At 40.8% G+C, this 18182-nt stretch overlaps 1 protein-coding gene across 4 annotated transcripts in view; it reads left to right on the top strand.

Annotated features, from left to right (window-relative positions):
- FNIP2 (folliculin interacting protein 2) overlaps nt 1–17978 on the top strand; it is a 61593-nt gene extending 43615 nt beyond the window's left edge. For all 4 annotated transcript variants that reach the window (XM_048509454.1, XM_048509455.1, XM_048509453.1 and 1 more), the window contains 7 exons: nt 4506–4652; nt 4742–4911; nt 7971–9141; nt 9549–9705; nt 11362–11562; nt 12821–12936; nt 15088–17978. In XM_048509454.1, the coding sequence (XP_048365411.1) occupies nt 4506–4652; nt 4742–4911; nt 7971–9141; nt 9549–9705; nt 11362–11562; nt 12821–12936; nt 15088–15166 (2041 nt within the window). In that variant the 3' untranslated portion in view covers nt 15167–17978. The remainder of the gene's footprint in view (nt 1–4505; nt 4653–4741; nt 4912–7970; nt 9142–9548; nt 9706–11361; nt 11563–12820; nt 12937–15087) is intronic.
- Nucleotides 17979–18182: the final 204 nt, after the last annotated feature.

The following is an 18182-nucleotide window of genomic DNA, read 5'->3' as shown; positions in this document are numbered from 1 at the left end:
CTGTATGGTTTTCACAGCCAGACATTAATGGGTGGTTTGGCTTTGCTTTCCCATACATAGTGATCCTGGTATTCCTTGGTGGTCTCCTAGCCAAGTACTAACCAGGGCCAACCCTGCTTAGCTTCTTAGATCTGATGAGATCAGGCTAGCCTGGGCCACCCAAGGTCAGGACTTGTTGGGCTTTCACACTGGGAAAAAATTCTGAAAGCTGATTCATAACGGTCAGGCAACAGAGCATGGTTACTCCTTCCTTCACCCCCCCCCCCCTAATCCCCAGCACTCCTACACTATGTGATAATTATGCAATTATTCTTCAGGATGATTTTACTGGAATAGCTAAGAACTTTAATTGTTGTGTTACCTGCAGTGGTACACATCCAAGTTTCTAGAAGTGTGCTACCTATCTGAGAGTACATTCACCTTGGGCAAAGGGGTCAGCAAAATCCTGTGAGGGGAAAAAAACCAAAACTATTTAAAACTAGGGTTTTTTTTCTCCTTTCCCCCTCCCCCTTTGGCTTTTAATGCAAAAATTCTCCTTCATATATTCACGCTCTGGTTGTTTAACATAGTACCTAAGAGATGGAACTGGGAAAGCACTTCATCCATGGAACAGAATTTCTAGGTAGCCTTCGATAAGCCATGGCTCTCTCTCCCAATATTGGAACCAATTAGTCATCACTCTCTGGGCTGTTGCGCGAATTACCTCAAGGCAACTTCAGAGTGTTTTGACCTTCCAAAATCATTGTACAAAAGCTAAGTACAGTTATCAATTGGTTTCTTCAGCACTAAGGATTCTTCTTGCCGCCGTGTATTTTGAAACTTGATGAAAGTTTATTGTCCTAAAAGCTCAGTGTCCCCTAGTTCTGTTTTTGTAGAGCTAGCAGAGTGCTTGGTGTGCCACTAGATCAGTCCCAAGCGTAATTGCCAAGTGTAGTGATAACACACAAAGTTATCGCAACTTATTTAGTACTATCATCAAAATGTAGATACTGTTACAGTGTTTGTAAAGCATCTGCCATGGTAAAACGAGGAAAGCTGTAAGCTTCTGAAAGAGAATTGTTATTTGGGAAAGGATTTCATTCTTTACTCTGGCTTTGGTGGGTGTTTGATCAGCTGGCTGTATTTCAGCTCATTATCAAAGCACCTGACTGGGGCCGTAGCCAAGATGGAAGTGGTGGGTAGAGATTACATAAAAGAACATGTGAGTCTGCACCAAAAACAATATAAACATGCAGTTTAAAAGTTCTTGTTTTCATCAGCCGCCCAGGGCACCAGTTGATGTGTAGAAACTGCCCTGGTTAGGATTTATGGTGGGTATTTTCTGTTTTTGAAAAATATTAGGACACTTTTATGCTGCCTTTCCACCTATAGGGAGTTCAATTAGAATGTAAAATACACAACAAATTAGTTTAAACAGATAATTGTATAAAACCATCTACTGTTTACAGATAACTTTTGTGAGCTTTGTTTCTCTTGGAAAGAAGAGGTGAAAGGGCGTGTCTGAGGCTACACTATCTCTTGAACCTAGCCTTTGTTAGGTTTTATGGGGCATTTCCTCTGGGTTTTTAAAACTATTTAGCAACTTTTATGCTGCCTTTCCACCCGTAGGTGGAATTATCCAATTATAATTTAAAATATATAGCTAATCGATTTACAGCCCTATCCAAACTACCCTTCTTTCTTCAGTTGGCTTTTAGGCAGTGTGGGAAGCTTGGAAAACTTCTGCTACCAAAAAGCCCCACAGGGCTTACAGGGCTTATGCCACAAAAAGGGTGGAGTATATCCAAGGGCTGGGATGCCGCGCTTCTGGCCCTCAACCCCAGAAGGGAACCACCCCTGGGAAATTCCCACTTCCCCATGCTGTTTTTTTTTCCAAGTGGAACACCAGCACAGCCCTGACTTCCAGGTTCTATAGTGGTGGAGTTATAGGCATCTGCCCCTTCCACCGGGGTAAGTACCCCAAGGAGGGCTTTAGGCTGCTGCTCCTTAGAGTCCTTTTGTCTCCTCTCTTTGGATTGGACTGTTAAACAGATAAACCTTCTATAAAACCACCAGCTGCTTGCAGATAACTGTTGTGAGTTTTGTGCATGTTTGAGAGATGAGATGAAAGGGCGTGTCTGGGGCTAGACTTTAGCACACAGCCATGACCCCAGCCCCAGTCTTCAAGCTGTCAATAATTCCTATGGCTGTCCCATTGGAAAAAAGGGTGGCATTATCAGGCATAACTTCTATACAGCACTGAGTGGCCCCTTTAAAGGGCTGCAAGCCACAATTGAGCCAGGCTGGCTAAGCTGTCATACTGACTGACGGAAAAGAAGGATGGAAAACTATAAAAAACCTGAAGGAAAAAGGAATACAGAAAGTGGCAGATCTAGTCCATGAAGGAGAGGTTATATCATTACAAAATCTAATAGAAATTGGAGGGAAAGAGAATTGGCTGGTATTAAGAGGGATTTGGGAAAGATTAAAGAAATTCAGAATAAAAGGTGACTGTGTAATAATTCAATGGCTGAAGAGCCATGAAATACTAAAAGAAAAAAATATTGGGATTAGTTTATAAATATATGTTGGAAGATAAGGATTTTATGCTGAAAATGTTGAAGCAAAAATGGGAGAAAGAAAAACTCTTTGATGATGAAAAAATAGACAGAATCATGGATAGTATGAATAAGATAAAGATCGAAAAATATGTGGAACTGGAAAGAAAGGTAATACTTAAATGATATAGAACCCCAATACAGCTAGCTTATATGATTAAGGGATTGAGCCCAAGATGTTGGCATTTTGGTGAACAGGGAGCATACTACATCCATATGTGGATAGAATGTAAAGATGTAAAAAAGTTTTGGGAACATTTTTTGAAGTATGTAGAATAATTAGTAAATCAATATAAATAATGATTTATTGATGGTAGGAATAATAGAAGATAAAAGGGTAAATAGAACTCTGCCAATGTACCAATGTACAAAATTATGATTAGAGCTGCACATGCAGTGTAGCATTGGGCTGGAAAGATAATAAGAAATGGACAATCTCAAAATGGTTGGAATATGTATGGGAACAAATACAGTTAGAAATTTTTGAGATGATGGCAAAAAATATGCCATGGCAAGAGAAATTAAGAGATATTATGAAGATATGGACAATGTTTGTGACCTGGATGAGAGAAGCCAGATTTAACGAAGAATTCTGGAAGAAGAGAATATGAAGAATGGATCTTCTGCTGCTTGCTTGAACAACAGAGAAAAAGAAGAGGGGGAGGGAGGGGAAAAGGGGGGAAAATGTATAGTTAGAAAAATGTATGGCATGTAACAGTTATATAAACATTCCATACAATAAATTTTTTTTTAAGAAGCTGTCATACTGATGGGGAACAGGTGTGGGAGGTTAGAGGAAGGCAGTTGGACATGCATGTAGTTGAGCCTCACCCATATAAGAAGCCAAAAGGCAGGTCAGAAAGGAGGATTCATGTCTTCTCCAGGCTGCAGAGGACAAGCATGGGAAGAAAGGAGGAGGACTAAGTGAGGTTAACCATCCCTGCCTCTGAGGCTTTTGCCTGCTCTGGGGTCTTGGCTGGAACCATGGAAGCAAACAGGGAGGACCAAGGAGTTTTTGGACTCTCTGGATCTTCACAGGTTATGCTGACAGGCTATGATGCTTGGGACTGCTGTGTGGTGCTCCATTTATCTTGCACCTCAATCTAATGTTTTTGCCATAAACTACTGCAGTTCTAACATTCTTATGTAGCAATTTCATGAATGGAGGCAACTGAGGTATGCGTGTTAAGTATATTTTTTAAAATCTTGTTTAGCCGGTGGTTGTATTTTTTAATTATTGTAACGCGTTTCAAGAACCAAGTTGGCCGAAAGATCTGAGTGAGAATTGCTAAACGTAGGCTATTCTTAATGGCTTAATTGGGCTGTATCATGCCATGCCAGTCTGCTATGCACATAAGCTACCTCAGGCAGGAGAAACCATTCTCCAGTGAAAGACACTGTTCCTGTGGAGGTCTGCTTCTATCAGACAAAGCTTCTACCATGCAGTCGAGCAGAGTGGTAGCATTTTTACTTTTTAAAAAAAAAGAATAATTCAGAGAAATTATTTGATGCCCAAATGACTGAAGGAAGGCCAATGGAAGGACTTTGGTTTCTCTGCTGCTTCTTTGGGAGGACCAAGGCTAAATATTGACATGTTGGCTCTTGCAGAAGAAACAACAGTTGCATGGATCAGGAGGTGTCCATATGGTGTCTTTGGCCTATGCATGTAATCAAGTGTAACAATTGAAAAGGTCTGTAGTGATGTAAGGATCTTGTTGATCCCTATTTTTGGATCTGTCCATCTGGCTTGTCTCATGTGTCATCCAGTGCTGTGGGTCCAGCATAATGACTCTATGAGAGCTGAAGAGTTTCCTGTCAACGCAGAGCAGGCCAAAGCAAACTTGTATTTTGAATAATGCATTCTTCTTCATTAACAGATTTGTTCTTGGGGTTTTCCTCTTTTGATAGAGTTACAGTCTGGAATTTGTACTCGGTTCCAAGAATCACAGAGCCTGTGTGGCTTACGATGATGTCTGGTGCTTCAGAAAAGGGCCAGTTATGCCAGCACTTCCTTAAGGAATTCACTGTTCTGATAGAACAGACCAGCAAAACCCAGTAAGTTTGTATTTCCTCCTGCCTTGTTTTTGCTTGGAAATGGCAAATTTGCTGGAGTGTTCCTTACTTTGCGACTCTCTTCTCCACAGGTTCTTGGCTGCTTTGTTAACTGCTGTGCTGACCTATCACCTGGCCTGGGTCCCCACTGTGATGCCGGTCGACCATCCCCCCCTCAAGGCCTTATCTGAGAAACGAGCTTCTCAATCGGTGAACATGCTGGGGAAATCACATCCTTACAATCCACTTTGGGCACAGCTTGGTCAGTGAGAAATTTCCAGGTTAAACTAAAAAAAAAAATCAAGATAATGTCGAAACACTTTAATCTCCCACTTTAATCTATAAAATGAGTTAATGTATATATGCACATAAAAGGGTTTAGATATATTGGGTTGTGCAAAAATTCCACTTCTGCTGGGACTGTTGAGCAAATGAAAATTCAAGCGAAAGTACAGGGTGGCTTCTTGTGCGAAATCAAACTCATTGTTATCTCCACTTGTATTGCTGCCTTTTAAAAATCTTGTGCAAATAATTTCTGAAGACTGATATATGGGAAAACCTGTGCTAAGTGTTGTTCAAGATCTTCTACAAGTGGAACTGCATTAAGTCTGTTTATGTTTCTGCTTGAGAATTGCTGGGTCTAAGCCATACAGTAGTGGACTATAGATGCATTTAAAAAACTTTCCAAAACCTGAGTTTTACAGTGGTTTGTGGAGCACTCCCCGTACTCACTCTTGTACATGCCTTCCGTTGAGTTCTTGGTCACCTGAACTTCCCTCTCAAACATTGCTTCATTCCTCCAGCCAAAGCCTGGGTTGTGAGGGTTGGGCACTGGTCCGTGGCATCCAGCCCTACTTCCTTCTGGGAGTTCCCTGCATCTGTCCTCTTTCCCTCTGCTTCTCTCCCCAGTCTCTGTCTTCTCTCCCACTCGGGTGTCTTGGCTGCCTCTTTTTAGCCCCTTGCCCTGGCTCTCCTTTGCCACTCACTGGTTCTCTTTCCTGGCCCAGCAGGCAAGGCAGACAGCTGGCCACTTTCTGGGCTCTGTTCCGAGCTCTGCCCTGCCCCACCAGCCATCTGCTGGCTGACTGCCTGGCCCGGAGTTCGATGTCAGACCTAACATCATTAGCTGCACCAGGGTCAGGATCACCTTGGGCTCCAGGACTGCTAGGGCAGGTGACTGTATCATCTGTAGGGTTGTTTGCCGGCCCACCATTTGGGTGGTCAGGATTGCTGTTCAGAGTCCAGCCTCTATTCTGAGTACAGGTTCAGTGGTGGGCTGGGGCTGTCCAGAAAGATGGGAGGGCCAATGCCAGGCAATAGTATGCAACAAGATGAGCCCATATGAAATCCTTTAATGTACTCCATCATCCCAAATAACTCAAAAGCTACTTAGAAGTACTTCCACAAGCTTGCATAAGGCTCACAGCATCTTTAGGGACAATCAGTGTTATATCTACTAACATCTGTTCCTGATTACCCAACTACTAGCTTGAAAAAGAACTATTTCAAGCTCAAAAGTTTGCCTCTCGCAAAATAAAGCAGAAGTCCAGTGACACTTTAAAGCCTGACAATATTTCCTACAGCACGATCTTGTGTGAGTCAGAATTCACTTCCTCAGAAGCATCTTGCAAACCAGAGTCCACTATATGTTATCTTGTTATCCATGTAGCCATACCACTGTGAAGCATATGGTGCCCTCTAGTGGTACCTGTGTAGGCTACAAGCTAGATAATTACCTTTTGCTCTTTTGCGCAGCTATAGATAGGTTCAAGCAGTAGATTTTGTTCCGGGTGGGTCTGTCAGCCATGAGTAGCACAAGCTCTGTTGACTGCTCTATATATATCCAGATAATCCAACAAGCCCAGTGCTGAGCTTGACTTCCTTTAAAAATAAAAGCTTCAAACATTTAAGGGCTGTGTGGGTGATTCCACGGGTGTAGTCTTGAAGGCTCAACTATACATGAATCTGCCTTATAATGAGTCAGACCATTGGTCCATCAAGATCAGCTTGCACTGACAGCGACTTCATGGTCTTCAGAGGTCTTCCACATCTACTTCTTGCTGATTTGTTTGAGTGGAGAGCTGGGAACTGAATCTGGTTCCTTCTGTCTGCAAAGTCAGATATTCGATCGCTGAGCTCTTTAATGATGCAGCAACCTTGCTGAAGCTAAATACGTGTGGGTCTGGTTAGTGCCTGAGTGAAAGAATGTGGAAATATCTTATGTATGTATTGTCGAAGGCTTTCACGGCCGGAATCCCTTGGGTGCTGTGTGGTTTCCAGGCTGTATGGCCGTGTTCTAGCAGCATTCTCTCCTGATGTTTCACCTGTATCTGTGGCTGGCATCTTCAGAGGATCTTATGTATGTTGTCTGCACTTTACATACATACAGAGGATCTTATGTATGTTGTCTGCACTTTACATACATATCTTATGTATGTTGTCTGCACTTTACACTGTGGAACAAATGTGGGATATACATGCAGTAAAAGAAAAAAGGCCAGTAGTCAATAGTCAAAGGATGGGGTGGACAGAAGTTCCAAGTCAAAGATCCAACGGCATTCTTTGCTAAATTACGCAAGCTGCAGAATGTAGCTGCTTCTTGAGCAAAGATGAAATTCCTTTTAGTGCAAAGTGTACACATCCCTCCTAGTATCTTGGAAAGAACCTTTTCAAAAAAAAGAAGCAGGTCACATGATGTCAATGGGACACTGTGGATACATTCTAGCTAACACTGACCATCTCAAGGTCCCAATGATTTCAGCGGAAGAGTTAAGCACACTCTTTAATTTCTTCAGTTCAAATTAGTGGGATTTCAAAGGGCTTAACTTTGGTTGAATCCTGTCCTGATTTTTCTGTGATGTAAGCAAGGTTGTGAGATCATATATAGTAACTTCTGTTTACATAAGAGTCTCTCTTTTGACAAAGAAAAAAGAAATGCCAGACATAGTAAGAAACTGCTTTAAACCAAGTCATAGCATTGGCCTATATTGCTCAATATTGTCCATTTTCGCTGGCAGCAGCACTGTAGACTGAAGTGTAGACAAAGGGCTTCCCTAACATTTCTTCTCCAAGATCCTTTATTCAGAAACACCAAGGATTAAATCTGAGACTTTGTACGAGAGTCACATGTGCTCTACGACTGAGCCATATCCCTTCCCTTAGGAGTAAGACGCAAGTCATGGTGGTGATAGTGGTGAATCCTGAACACTAGAGCATCAGAGACAGAATTTCAACCATCTGTATTTTATATAATCCGTAACCATTTGAAGTAATAACTCATACAATGTATGAGTCTTCTTATTTTCCTTGTACTCTGTATAGGTGACTTGTATGGTGCTGTAGGATCTCCTGTCAGGATGACACGGACTGTGGTGGTTGGCAAACGTAAGGATTTGGTTCAGCGTATACTCTACGTTCTCACCTACTTCATACGGTGCTCTGAGCTACAAGATGACCAACTGACCTTGAATGGGAATGTCAGTGAAGAAGAACAAACCCTGAATGGATGTAAAATCACAACAGCTCTGGAAAAGGGAGATGTTGAGGAATCTGATTATGTGGTAGTCACTGTAAGAAAGGAAACTGCTCTTGTGCCTCCTCTTCTGCCCCATAAAATTGCACGTCATACCTCTGTGGAACATGAAAGCTGCGTTGAGCCTTCAAGTTTGAAAGAAAACCAAGAAGGACTGGATGTTGAGCAGAGTTTTGAGGTATCTTCCGGTTTGTCCAAAACAGGGTCTCCTAAAGGAATTATGGAGGAAGTTAACAAGGGTAAAACCATGGCCAATTCAGAAGCTGCATTTGGAGGGTGTGCTAAATTAGAGGACTTAACCATAGAAATAAATGATGGCGACCACTGCAAGGAAAGGGAGCAGCTGCTTGGCAGTACCTCTTCGTCGCAGTTTCCTGTGAGGGTTGACCAGAGGTGCCCTCACTCAGAAAAAGTTACCTTCCAAATTGGAAGCTCCACCTCACCAGAGTCTGATGTAGAAGTCCAAAGAAAGGAGATAAGTGAATCTCTAGGGAAACACTGGAGTAAAAGCAAATCTCCGTGCATGGTGCCAGACTTCTCGTATAAGCCACGTTCCAGACAGAAAGCGAGTAAAACACGAGCACAAACTGCACCTCGAGTATTAGGTCAGCTGTCTGCCCTTTCTGACAGCAAAATCAAAAGCCTACATTCAGGAAAACTGGAGGAAGCTAAAACTACATGCTATGAAAGGCCATCAAGTGGTTCTCTTCCCTGTAATGCCAAGAGTTCTACTGATGGGCATGTTTCTGACCAAGTGGTTATTGAGGATGTCCCCTGTGGGGATGCTAAAAGAAACCATCCTTTCAGAACAGAGGAGAACATTCCTAGAAATGAGAGCTCAGACAGTGCCCTGGGAGAGAGTGATGACGAAGGCAGTGCCTGCAGTCCAGATGTGCAACCTCAGAGCTTGATCGCTGATAGGCCTGAGGATCTCTCAGAAGTGGAACTTGTTTTGCCCAGGTAATTTGCTTTCTACAGCCCTCAGATGTTATTCCCCAGAATTTTTATTGTTCTGAAGCAGCATTTGAATATGGAAATAATAGAATGGTCAATTTAGATCACACACTAAGCCAGGCATTTTCATTATCTAGCTGTCTTTTTTGTATTCTGGAAAGATTGTAGGGGGGAATATGTGATTAATTTTTAAATATCACAATTTAAATTTTACATACCTGATACATTTAGTTGAGCAGAACAAAAAGGCCCATTTTTAAATCTTTGGGGTACATACATCCCTGTTACCTTAGCTACAGAAAATATTGTGATATTTTAGACTTTAAAAATAGGTGGATTTTGTGAACTGCTACAGAAGCCTGAAATGTGGTAAGTTTTTTATATGCAGTAAGCAACAAATTCTTGTGTTTCAGATCCAGCACAATAAGTAATAAAAGTGTGAAACATTTTGGACGATCGCTCCTGGGGGGCTATTGTGCTTCATATATGCCTGATCTTGTATTACATGGAATAAGTAATGACGAGCAACTCAAGCTTCATTTACCAGCTGATTTGTGTCATTCAGTAAATGTAAGTGTGAGTACATTTTTCATCAAGAAGCCTCTTTCTATATGCAGGTCCTTCCACAAGAGGAAGCATTGTGGAAAGTTACCTGCTAGGCAGAACTAACAACAGAGTTGTTCCTTTTTTATATTGCTGTTTGAATCTACTTTTGTTCCACTAATAGCAGTATGAAAAGCTTATTTACAGAGTTTAGCATTGCAAGATGTAGTGATATCTGTTACCATAGAGGGACTGACTAAAAAGAATCAGTCACTTGCAGACTTAACCTGCATGAGGTGTTCTATTGTTGTTCATAACTAAAAATGTAACTCCCCTACTGAAAGGCAATGTGCCTGATTACTGGGGATTGTCATCAGCATCAAGATGTGCACATGGACTTCCAAAAGCATCTGGCTAGCCTCTGCAGGAATCTACTGCTAGGTTAGATATAACTTGCATGTGTATATTCTATCATACAAAAAAACAAAAAAACAGAATTAGCAGGAATCACAATGTTGCTAGCCTTCTTTCTATGTGGTAGGACTGTTTTTGCATGGAGGAGTATTCAGACATGCAAGTTCTAATCCCGTGGTGACGAACTTTTGGCACTCCAGATGTTATGGACTACAATTCCCATCAGCCCATGCCAGCATAGTCAATTGGCCATGCTGCAGGGGCTGATGGGAATTGTAGTCCATAACATCTGGAGTGCCAAGGGTTCGTCACCACTGTAATCTATAGTCTAAAGTGGTACAATCAAGTGAGATGGTTTCCACTTGGTGAAACCTAGGCCGTAATATTTCACTGTAAAGATGAGCTATTATTTTCTCTGTATGATGAGAAAACCACATAATTGTTCTGGAGACTTCCTTTGTGGCACATCGTAGGTGCCTTATTCAGTTGGCACCATGTTTCTCCCACTTCAAGGTGACTTCTTCCATGTTCTTCTGCCTGTTGCCATCCTTCAATAAAAACCAGAAGTAACCATATCAGTCAGAGGCAACCCTTGGGGGAGGGCGGTATAAAAGTGGAACGAATAAATAAATAAATAAATAAATAGTTGTCTTCTGGACTTCATAAAACTTGGTGGTCAAACTACAACCTAGAACCTTTTGTCCTTCATATAACCCAGTTCCTTGTATGTATCTATATATTGTTTAACTGCTTGCTTGACCCGATTCAGAAATCTGTATTTAATGAGGTGTGCAAATGGCCCGAATATGCGTCTGCTCCATGCATACACACTATTTATTTTGATAAAGGGTCCCAATCCACATATATGCCACTTTCTTGCACTGAAATGGAAACTTTTGTGTGCACAGTTTCTAGAACTGGATATTTTCCTGTATGTGAAAAGTCAATTCAGTATCAATAAATCTGTGTTAACAGAAATAAGCTGGCTTTATAAAAATGTCACCAACACTGGTCCTGTGCATATGCCTTCAGCATATTCTGTCAGGAAGGAAAATCCTACTAGTCATAAGCTTCATCAGGCAGAAGTAGGAAACTGGACAATCACTGCATTTAAGTAAAGCACTTGTTTTATACTGTTTAAATTGTGCTGAATGCGAAATGCTATCTTTCTACGCTTAACTTGTACACTTATCAAATAGTTAGCATTAAAGTAGTTTGAAAAGATACTATTCCAGCTCCTTTTAGTGTTTGTTTTGTGCCCCTTAACAGCATCCAGTACTAGATGAGCCCATTGCAGAAGCTGTTTGCATTATTGCTGATACAGACAAATGGACTGTGCAGGTGGCCACAAGCCAGAAAAAAGCAATGGACAACATGAAGCTAGGGAAGGATGTCCTGGTCTCCAGCCAAGTGTCTTCTTTATTGCAATCCATTTTACAGCTTTACAAACTTAACCTTCCTGCCGACTTCGTAAGTTCTTATTTACAAATACGTGCATGTAGTTGGTATTGATTAGCAGAGAAGCTGTGAAGGGTGACAAGTTTTAAGTTGTGTGAACCTCTGCTCTAACTTTGTGTCCTGGGAGCAACAGGTTAGCCTCCCAGATACTACTCTCTTCTTGCCAAGTTGACTGGATCGATTCCTGTAGGATTCTCTTACGTGGCAGATGCATGGAGAGTTAATGTGCCTGCTATCTTTTCCCTCTGCCAGCAAGCCATAACTTTATGCTTTGCAATCTCAAAGCCCAAAAGGACAGAATTGCTTTTGTCCCTCCCCTCCCCTTAGGACGTACTTGTGGATCCTCCAGAACAATTGGCCAGCCCAAGCCTCCTCACTGCCTAGCAGCTGCTTCTCTGCAAATGACCAGGATCTCCCTTTGATTGTTTGCAGGGAAAATATGTTGATTAACTTTTGATTTCATTTCAGTAAAGATCTTTTTGGGCCCATGCTAAGTATTTTAGTAAATTAATAAACATATTGCTTTTTTCTGTATATATTTATGTACAAAATTTATGTATACCATCTTTCAGCACTAACTTCTGAGGTGGGGTTATGAGATAGAAATTAAAAAACAGTCAAATTCAACCACTGGAAGGTAAAGTAATTTTTAAAAATCTTTAAAAGAAAAGGGCAGTACAACAATCTTCCAGATTAGTTAAGTTATGCAAAACTGAAAGCTTATTTTTTTAGAAGCCTGGCAAATAAAAACATCTAGATCTGCATCCAAAAGTGTCAAGTCTACATATGGGTCAAATCTACATATGGATCTTGAGGAAGAAGAAGAAGAAGAAGAGTTTGGATTTATATCCCCCCTTTCTCTCCTGCAGGAGACTCAAAGGGGCTGACAATCTCCTTGCCCTTCCCCCCTCACAACAAACACCCTGTGAGGTGGGTGGGGCTGAGAGAGCTCCGAGAAGCTGTGACTAGCCCAAGGTCACCCAGCTGGCGTGTGTGGGAGTGCACAGGCTAATCTGAATTCCCCAGATAAGCCTCCACAGCTCAGGCGGCAGAGCTGGGAATCAAACCCGGTTCCTCCAGATTAGATACATGAGCTCTTAACCTCCTACGCCACTGCTGCTCCACATTACATAGGAGAGAACATTACATAGAGTAGAGGCAAATACTAAAGAGGGCCTGCTCCTAGCAAGTGATGCTCTGAGCACAGTGTTGGCATTTTATATGTTGTGGTCTACTGGATATGAACCATCGTGATGTTCTTCCTCTGTAGTGTATAATGCATCTTGAGGATCGGCTACAGGAAATGTACCTCAAAAGCACAATGCTGTCAAAATATTTGCGAGGTCATACAAGAGTTCATGTGAAAGAGCTTGGAGTGGTATTGGGGTGAGTTACTGTTCTTGCTGGAACTACTTTTTAAACTTTGAGGCATTTTCGCTCTGTCAAAACATTCAGATATTCAAAACGTTTTCCAGTTGCCAGTTTTCTGTGAATGTTTGTATGTACCACTGAGCCATCTGGATATCAAACTGAGCAGTTAAATGTGATGAAAATAGAACAAATACTTAGATCCTTTTCACTCTCTGAAACATGAGCGGTAGTTTTTTTTCTGTTCAGTCTGCCCATTGCAGGGTCTACAAATGTGGACTAGGCTAGAAGAGTCATTGTCAGGTGATCCAGGTTAAAGGAGGAGAGTTCTGTGTCTTTCAGGTCTGGAGAAGAAAAATAATCCCTGGCGAATACCGTAGTCTTGACTTGAAGCCGTATTTGCTGTTTTTAGAACTCTGCATGTGAAAGCTTAACATGGGGCAGGTATTTTTAGGCCAAAGAGCAATAAGATATCTTTTTTATTTTATTTGCATTATTTATTGTCTGCCTTTCTCTCTGGGACCCAAGGCGGATTGCACAGAATTACTAGGAATGGCTGATCAGTCTACTAGCCACGAAGTGGTTCAAGGAATGTATTTTGTTACAAAACATGATCTCCTTCAAGACATGTATTTTTAGCATTATGAATTACTTTTGTACTATAAATTGGTATTTTGAACAACTCAACCTAATTTTTGAAAGGTTATGGAAGCCATTCATTGCATTAAAAAGTTTGTTTGGCCAACATAAGGGTCGTCAGTTGGGATAGTGGGGAAAACAAAATGTTATTCTCCAGAAAATCACCTCAGTAGGCATTTTGAATCTCAGTCTTCCCAGAACATGTTTGAGAGAGCTATGAGAAGAGGCAGTAATAAACAATACGCATTTCATATATACTTTATGGTTTTGCTATCAGACACACAGTCATATATGAAATATAAAGAAAAGACAAATATTAACAACTTATACATGAATATTGATTTCTCCTAAAATTGCCACCACCTTGTTTTTACTGGGGCTCAATTTGCTCCTTAGCAGTCACTTAGGAAAAGGTGTTGTCATTTAGTGCCTAGAATTCCAATGTTCTTTTCTTGATACCAGATTGCTTTTTCTTACTATGTGTGCTCAATATGACACGTGTACGCTAGATATGCATCGGTGTGAACAAGGCTTGATTGTTACTTGGAACCAGATTCACTCTGGGTAAAACAAGTGTAAGACCGAAATGTCTCTTCCACCACCTCCTATTCTTGTTCTAACAGAGATCCAGGTTTAGTTGAGACAATGAGCCTATCCAAAGGGAAATAATAGCACACTTCTGGAGGAACTTTGAAAATTAAGGGATGAAACTCAAGGCAAAAATGGAAGCGGGAGTGGGATTAGTCCTTAAGAGTGTGGAAACACAATTCAGAACTGAGCAAAATTTGGAAAGCTGAGGCGCAATTCTTGTTGATATGAACCTGAGAAAAAGTGGTATTTCAGGATTACAATTAAGTTTGGAAGTGGGCTGATCCTGCCTATTCTTCTGAACAGTCTTGCCTTATTTCTCTTGAACATACTTTCAAGTTAAAATTCACATGGTTCTTTCTGCAAACAATTATTAAACATTGGCTAGCCCAGGGGTCTGCAACCTGTGGCTCTCCAGATGTTCATGGACTACAATTCCCATGAGCCCCTGCCAGCATGGCCAATTGTAGTCCATGAACATCTGGAGAGCCACAGGTTGCAGACCCCTGGGCTAGACCTTTCTATGTTTGGCAAGACAGTTGGATGGGTACAAAGTGAGGGGGAGAGGTCAGATTCAATAAAATGGGGACTGAATGGTCAGTGGCAACATTGTGATGCCATTTTAAATTATTTGGCTTACTTCTGGTCGCTCCAAACAGGGAGAGATCATGGAAGATGTGGTGCAGTCACATATTACATCAGTGCAGTTCCTTTTATTTAATCATGCAGGCACAGAGGAACATAAAGTAGAACTGAAGGAGCAATTAGGCCATGTATAACTTCAGAGGTCCTCATATCAATTCTGTGTCTGTGACCTCTCTGGTAGCTGCATTTCATCATGGACCTGCTCTACCTTGCTGACCTAAAAACCCTCCCAGGTTAATACTTTCAAAGCTGTGTTTTCTGCGTATTGAAAATTCTCTTTGTAATTTTTATTTCTAGGATTGAATCCAATGACTTGCCTCTGCTGGCAGCTATAGCAAGTACTCATTCTCCATATGTTGCTCAAATACTCCTCTAAGCTATCGTCTTGAAGGAAAAGTTCCCCCAGCAAAATGAAAGGACTTGGGGCACGGAACAGATGCCAAGCATGAAGAGGTGACAAATGGAGGGCGGCACTGCATTCTGTCGCTTATCCATTTTTGCATTTTGTCTGGATGCTTATCAGTGGAATTTCAGTTTACATAACTTATAAGACATTCAGGGTTTTTATATTCTTTGTGGAGTAAGCTAATCAAGAGTGCATCTTTATATTTTAATGGACAAAAAGATTAAACACTACTGAAACAGATCTATCAACAGAACTCTTCAAGTATGGTTTTCCTATTGTTGCATTTGTCAGTGTCTTGTTCTTTTGAATTTTTCAAATGGGAAGCTATTAGCAATTGTATCCCTAAGCATTCCTATGCTCTGTTCAGATGGGACATGATGATTTGGAGCATGTATGCATGCATGTGCTTTTGTGTTGTACTACTTGCCTTCCTTGGAACAACAGATTCATCAGTTGGAGTAACTGGTCACACAGCTGGCTAGTTCATAGAACAGATAAAAGAAGCAGATAGAACTGAAGCCGTTTTGGATGGTGTTGCTGGAAAAGGACATTTTGGACCCATACAATATTGCATCAGCTTGGAATTAAAATGGCCTTTTGAAATTGGGGGATGCTTCAGCAGCCTGGCATAATTTCTGTGGCCAGGTTTCCCTGTTGCAAATGCAACATCTTGAATTTCAGTTTTCTGGCGTTAGTAAAATGTAGGTCAAGCATCTTACTTGTATAAGCAACTGAAAGATGGGTTTGAACCAGAAGAACCAGCATAGTAAACATAGCATAAATCCCAGCAAATTTATTTTAATGCATAACTGCTTCATTGCCCTACGAATTGGAGATCATTCTTTCGCAGCACTTTAGGCAGGAACAGCTTGTTAAGTGAATGAATGGAATGTGCAGACAAAATCCCAGCGAGGGTATTGGGGGTGGCCATAGAAACAGTGACAGCAACGGTTTATTATGACTAAATACACAAAGCGATCCCACAGAATGGTTTGCACTAGCCTCTCCGTGCCTTCAGTCTTGTATGTCTTAATCAGAAGTTTCTCTTTCAGAATTAAATTAGAAATCAATCGTATTCGCCTCATTTTCTGGACTGTTGTGCAACTATATCAGTCTTGTATTTCAAGCATAGGTTTTACTTTCAGGAGGCTCAGTGTAAATGCTAGGGATGCAGATTACTAGAATAAGGAAGTGCAAAAATCCTCATTTGAAAAAGCCCCCCAATCAGCACAGTGCTTAAATTATGCAATTGTCACAGTGTGATCTCTGTCTGAGAATGAAAATGTTACATGGAAGTGGAAAAGAAATCTATGGTAACCACAGTGAAGTGGTACCTGCAGTTTGATGCCATGTCTTCTAAATACCAGTTTACTAATGTAAGACTTCTTTGTTCAAGGCTCATCACGGTTTTCCATTTTGTCTCCTTTTTCCTTCATTCTTTCCTTATTTTTGTGACTACTTAATCATACAGATCCGGATTCAGGCATCTCTGTTACAGATGCTGCTATAGATATATACCAGCATTGTTTCCCTTCCAAGCCCTACAATTCTTCTTGTCATCAATTAGCCTCAAAAATCAATTTCAAGCAGACCTTATTGTTCTAAATTGACAGTCTCCATTTTTGTAGAAAGGGTTCACGCTGGCTTTAAAATTCCTGCTGTTTTCTCATATTGATGTCAAGGGATGAAATATCTTTGCAGTCTTTAAATTATCATCTTGTACACATTTTGTGAGGGGATGTCTTTCCAGTAAATGCTTCCTTACCTCAGAATAAATTTGACAGATTATTCTTCAAAATTCACACACTGGGACATGACCCTAAATTCAAATTGTATCACCAAGTAGCTTTATTCTGTATTTAAGAAAAAAAAAAGCCCCCCCCCCCCCCCCGCCAAAAAAAAATACTACCTCAGTTGACAGGATAGCTTACCAGTAGGTGCCTGCTTTAAGTTTGTGCACCTGTTGAATTTTCTGCATCATTGGGCTGTAGCATTGACAGAGCAAAGTTGTACCAGTGACTGTCATGACTTTTTATTGCCATAGTTTAGTTTTATTAAATAGTCTAAAAGTGTTGTTGAATGTACACAGGAAACATTTAAACTGACATTGAGAGAAAAGCTTGTCTTAAATCATCATGATTCCAAAGACTTTTTATTGTTTCTTTTCTTTTCTCTTTTTTTGGTATTTTAACAGTATTTCTGAGTGGAGGCAAATTTCCATGGACCACGGTTTGTAACTTAAAACTAAAGTGGTTTTTTTTTTCCAAAATGATTTTAAATACTTATAAACATAGGCAGAAAGGGGGGGAAAGGATATTGGTAGTTTATCATTTTTTACACTATATGGTATTTTAATGCAATCAAATGATAATAATTGCTGCCTAGCATTCATAAAAAAAATTGACCTGAAATAGTGGGCATTTTTGTCATTCTAGAAGCCCCCCCCCCCCCCAATTCCATTTCCCAACCAACTGATAGCTACTGTGATATAATTAGGTGTCCATTCCTTTAAAGAGAAGTTGCATTTTATAGTGTTGTAATTATTTCACAAGGTGTGTCAGTGGACCACATTATCTGGATTAGAGGAAGTAACATGTAAACTAGACCAGGGAAGATGTATGCGTTATACTGCAGCATGTTTTCAGAGAGGAATAGTGAGTAATGTGTGTTTGAATGAGTACCAGTGTCAAACTGTGGAAACCTCTTACTTGGAGCTCTTAATGAACAGTATCATTTGTGTCCATTTCTTTGTGGCATTGGTGCAATAAATTTTATGAATTCATCATTGAATGGGTTATCCAGTCTGTCATATTGCTGCCTTTGGCCATTCCAGCTGATAGGCCCTTGAAGAGTGATAAAGTTGACAAAGGAGGTTTTCTCAATATTCTGAGTTCATTTCATTGACCATAATATATTTGACAAGGAAGGGGAATAACACAATTCAAGATGATCTACAGACATGAGAAGAAAATATCAAGGAACATCA

The sequence above is a fragment of the Sphaerodactylus townsendi genome, linkage group LG10 (assembly GCF_021028975.2).
Source record: "Sphaerodactylus townsendi isolate TG3544 linkage group LG10, MPM_Stown_v2.3, whole genome shotgun sequence".
In the NCBI taxonomy this organism is placed as follows: domain Eukaryota; kingdom Metazoa; phylum Chordata; class Lepidosauria; order Squamata; family Sphaerodactylidae; genus Sphaerodactylus; species Sphaerodactylus townsendi.
This window is presented reverse-complemented; position numbering and strand designations above follow the sequence as displayed.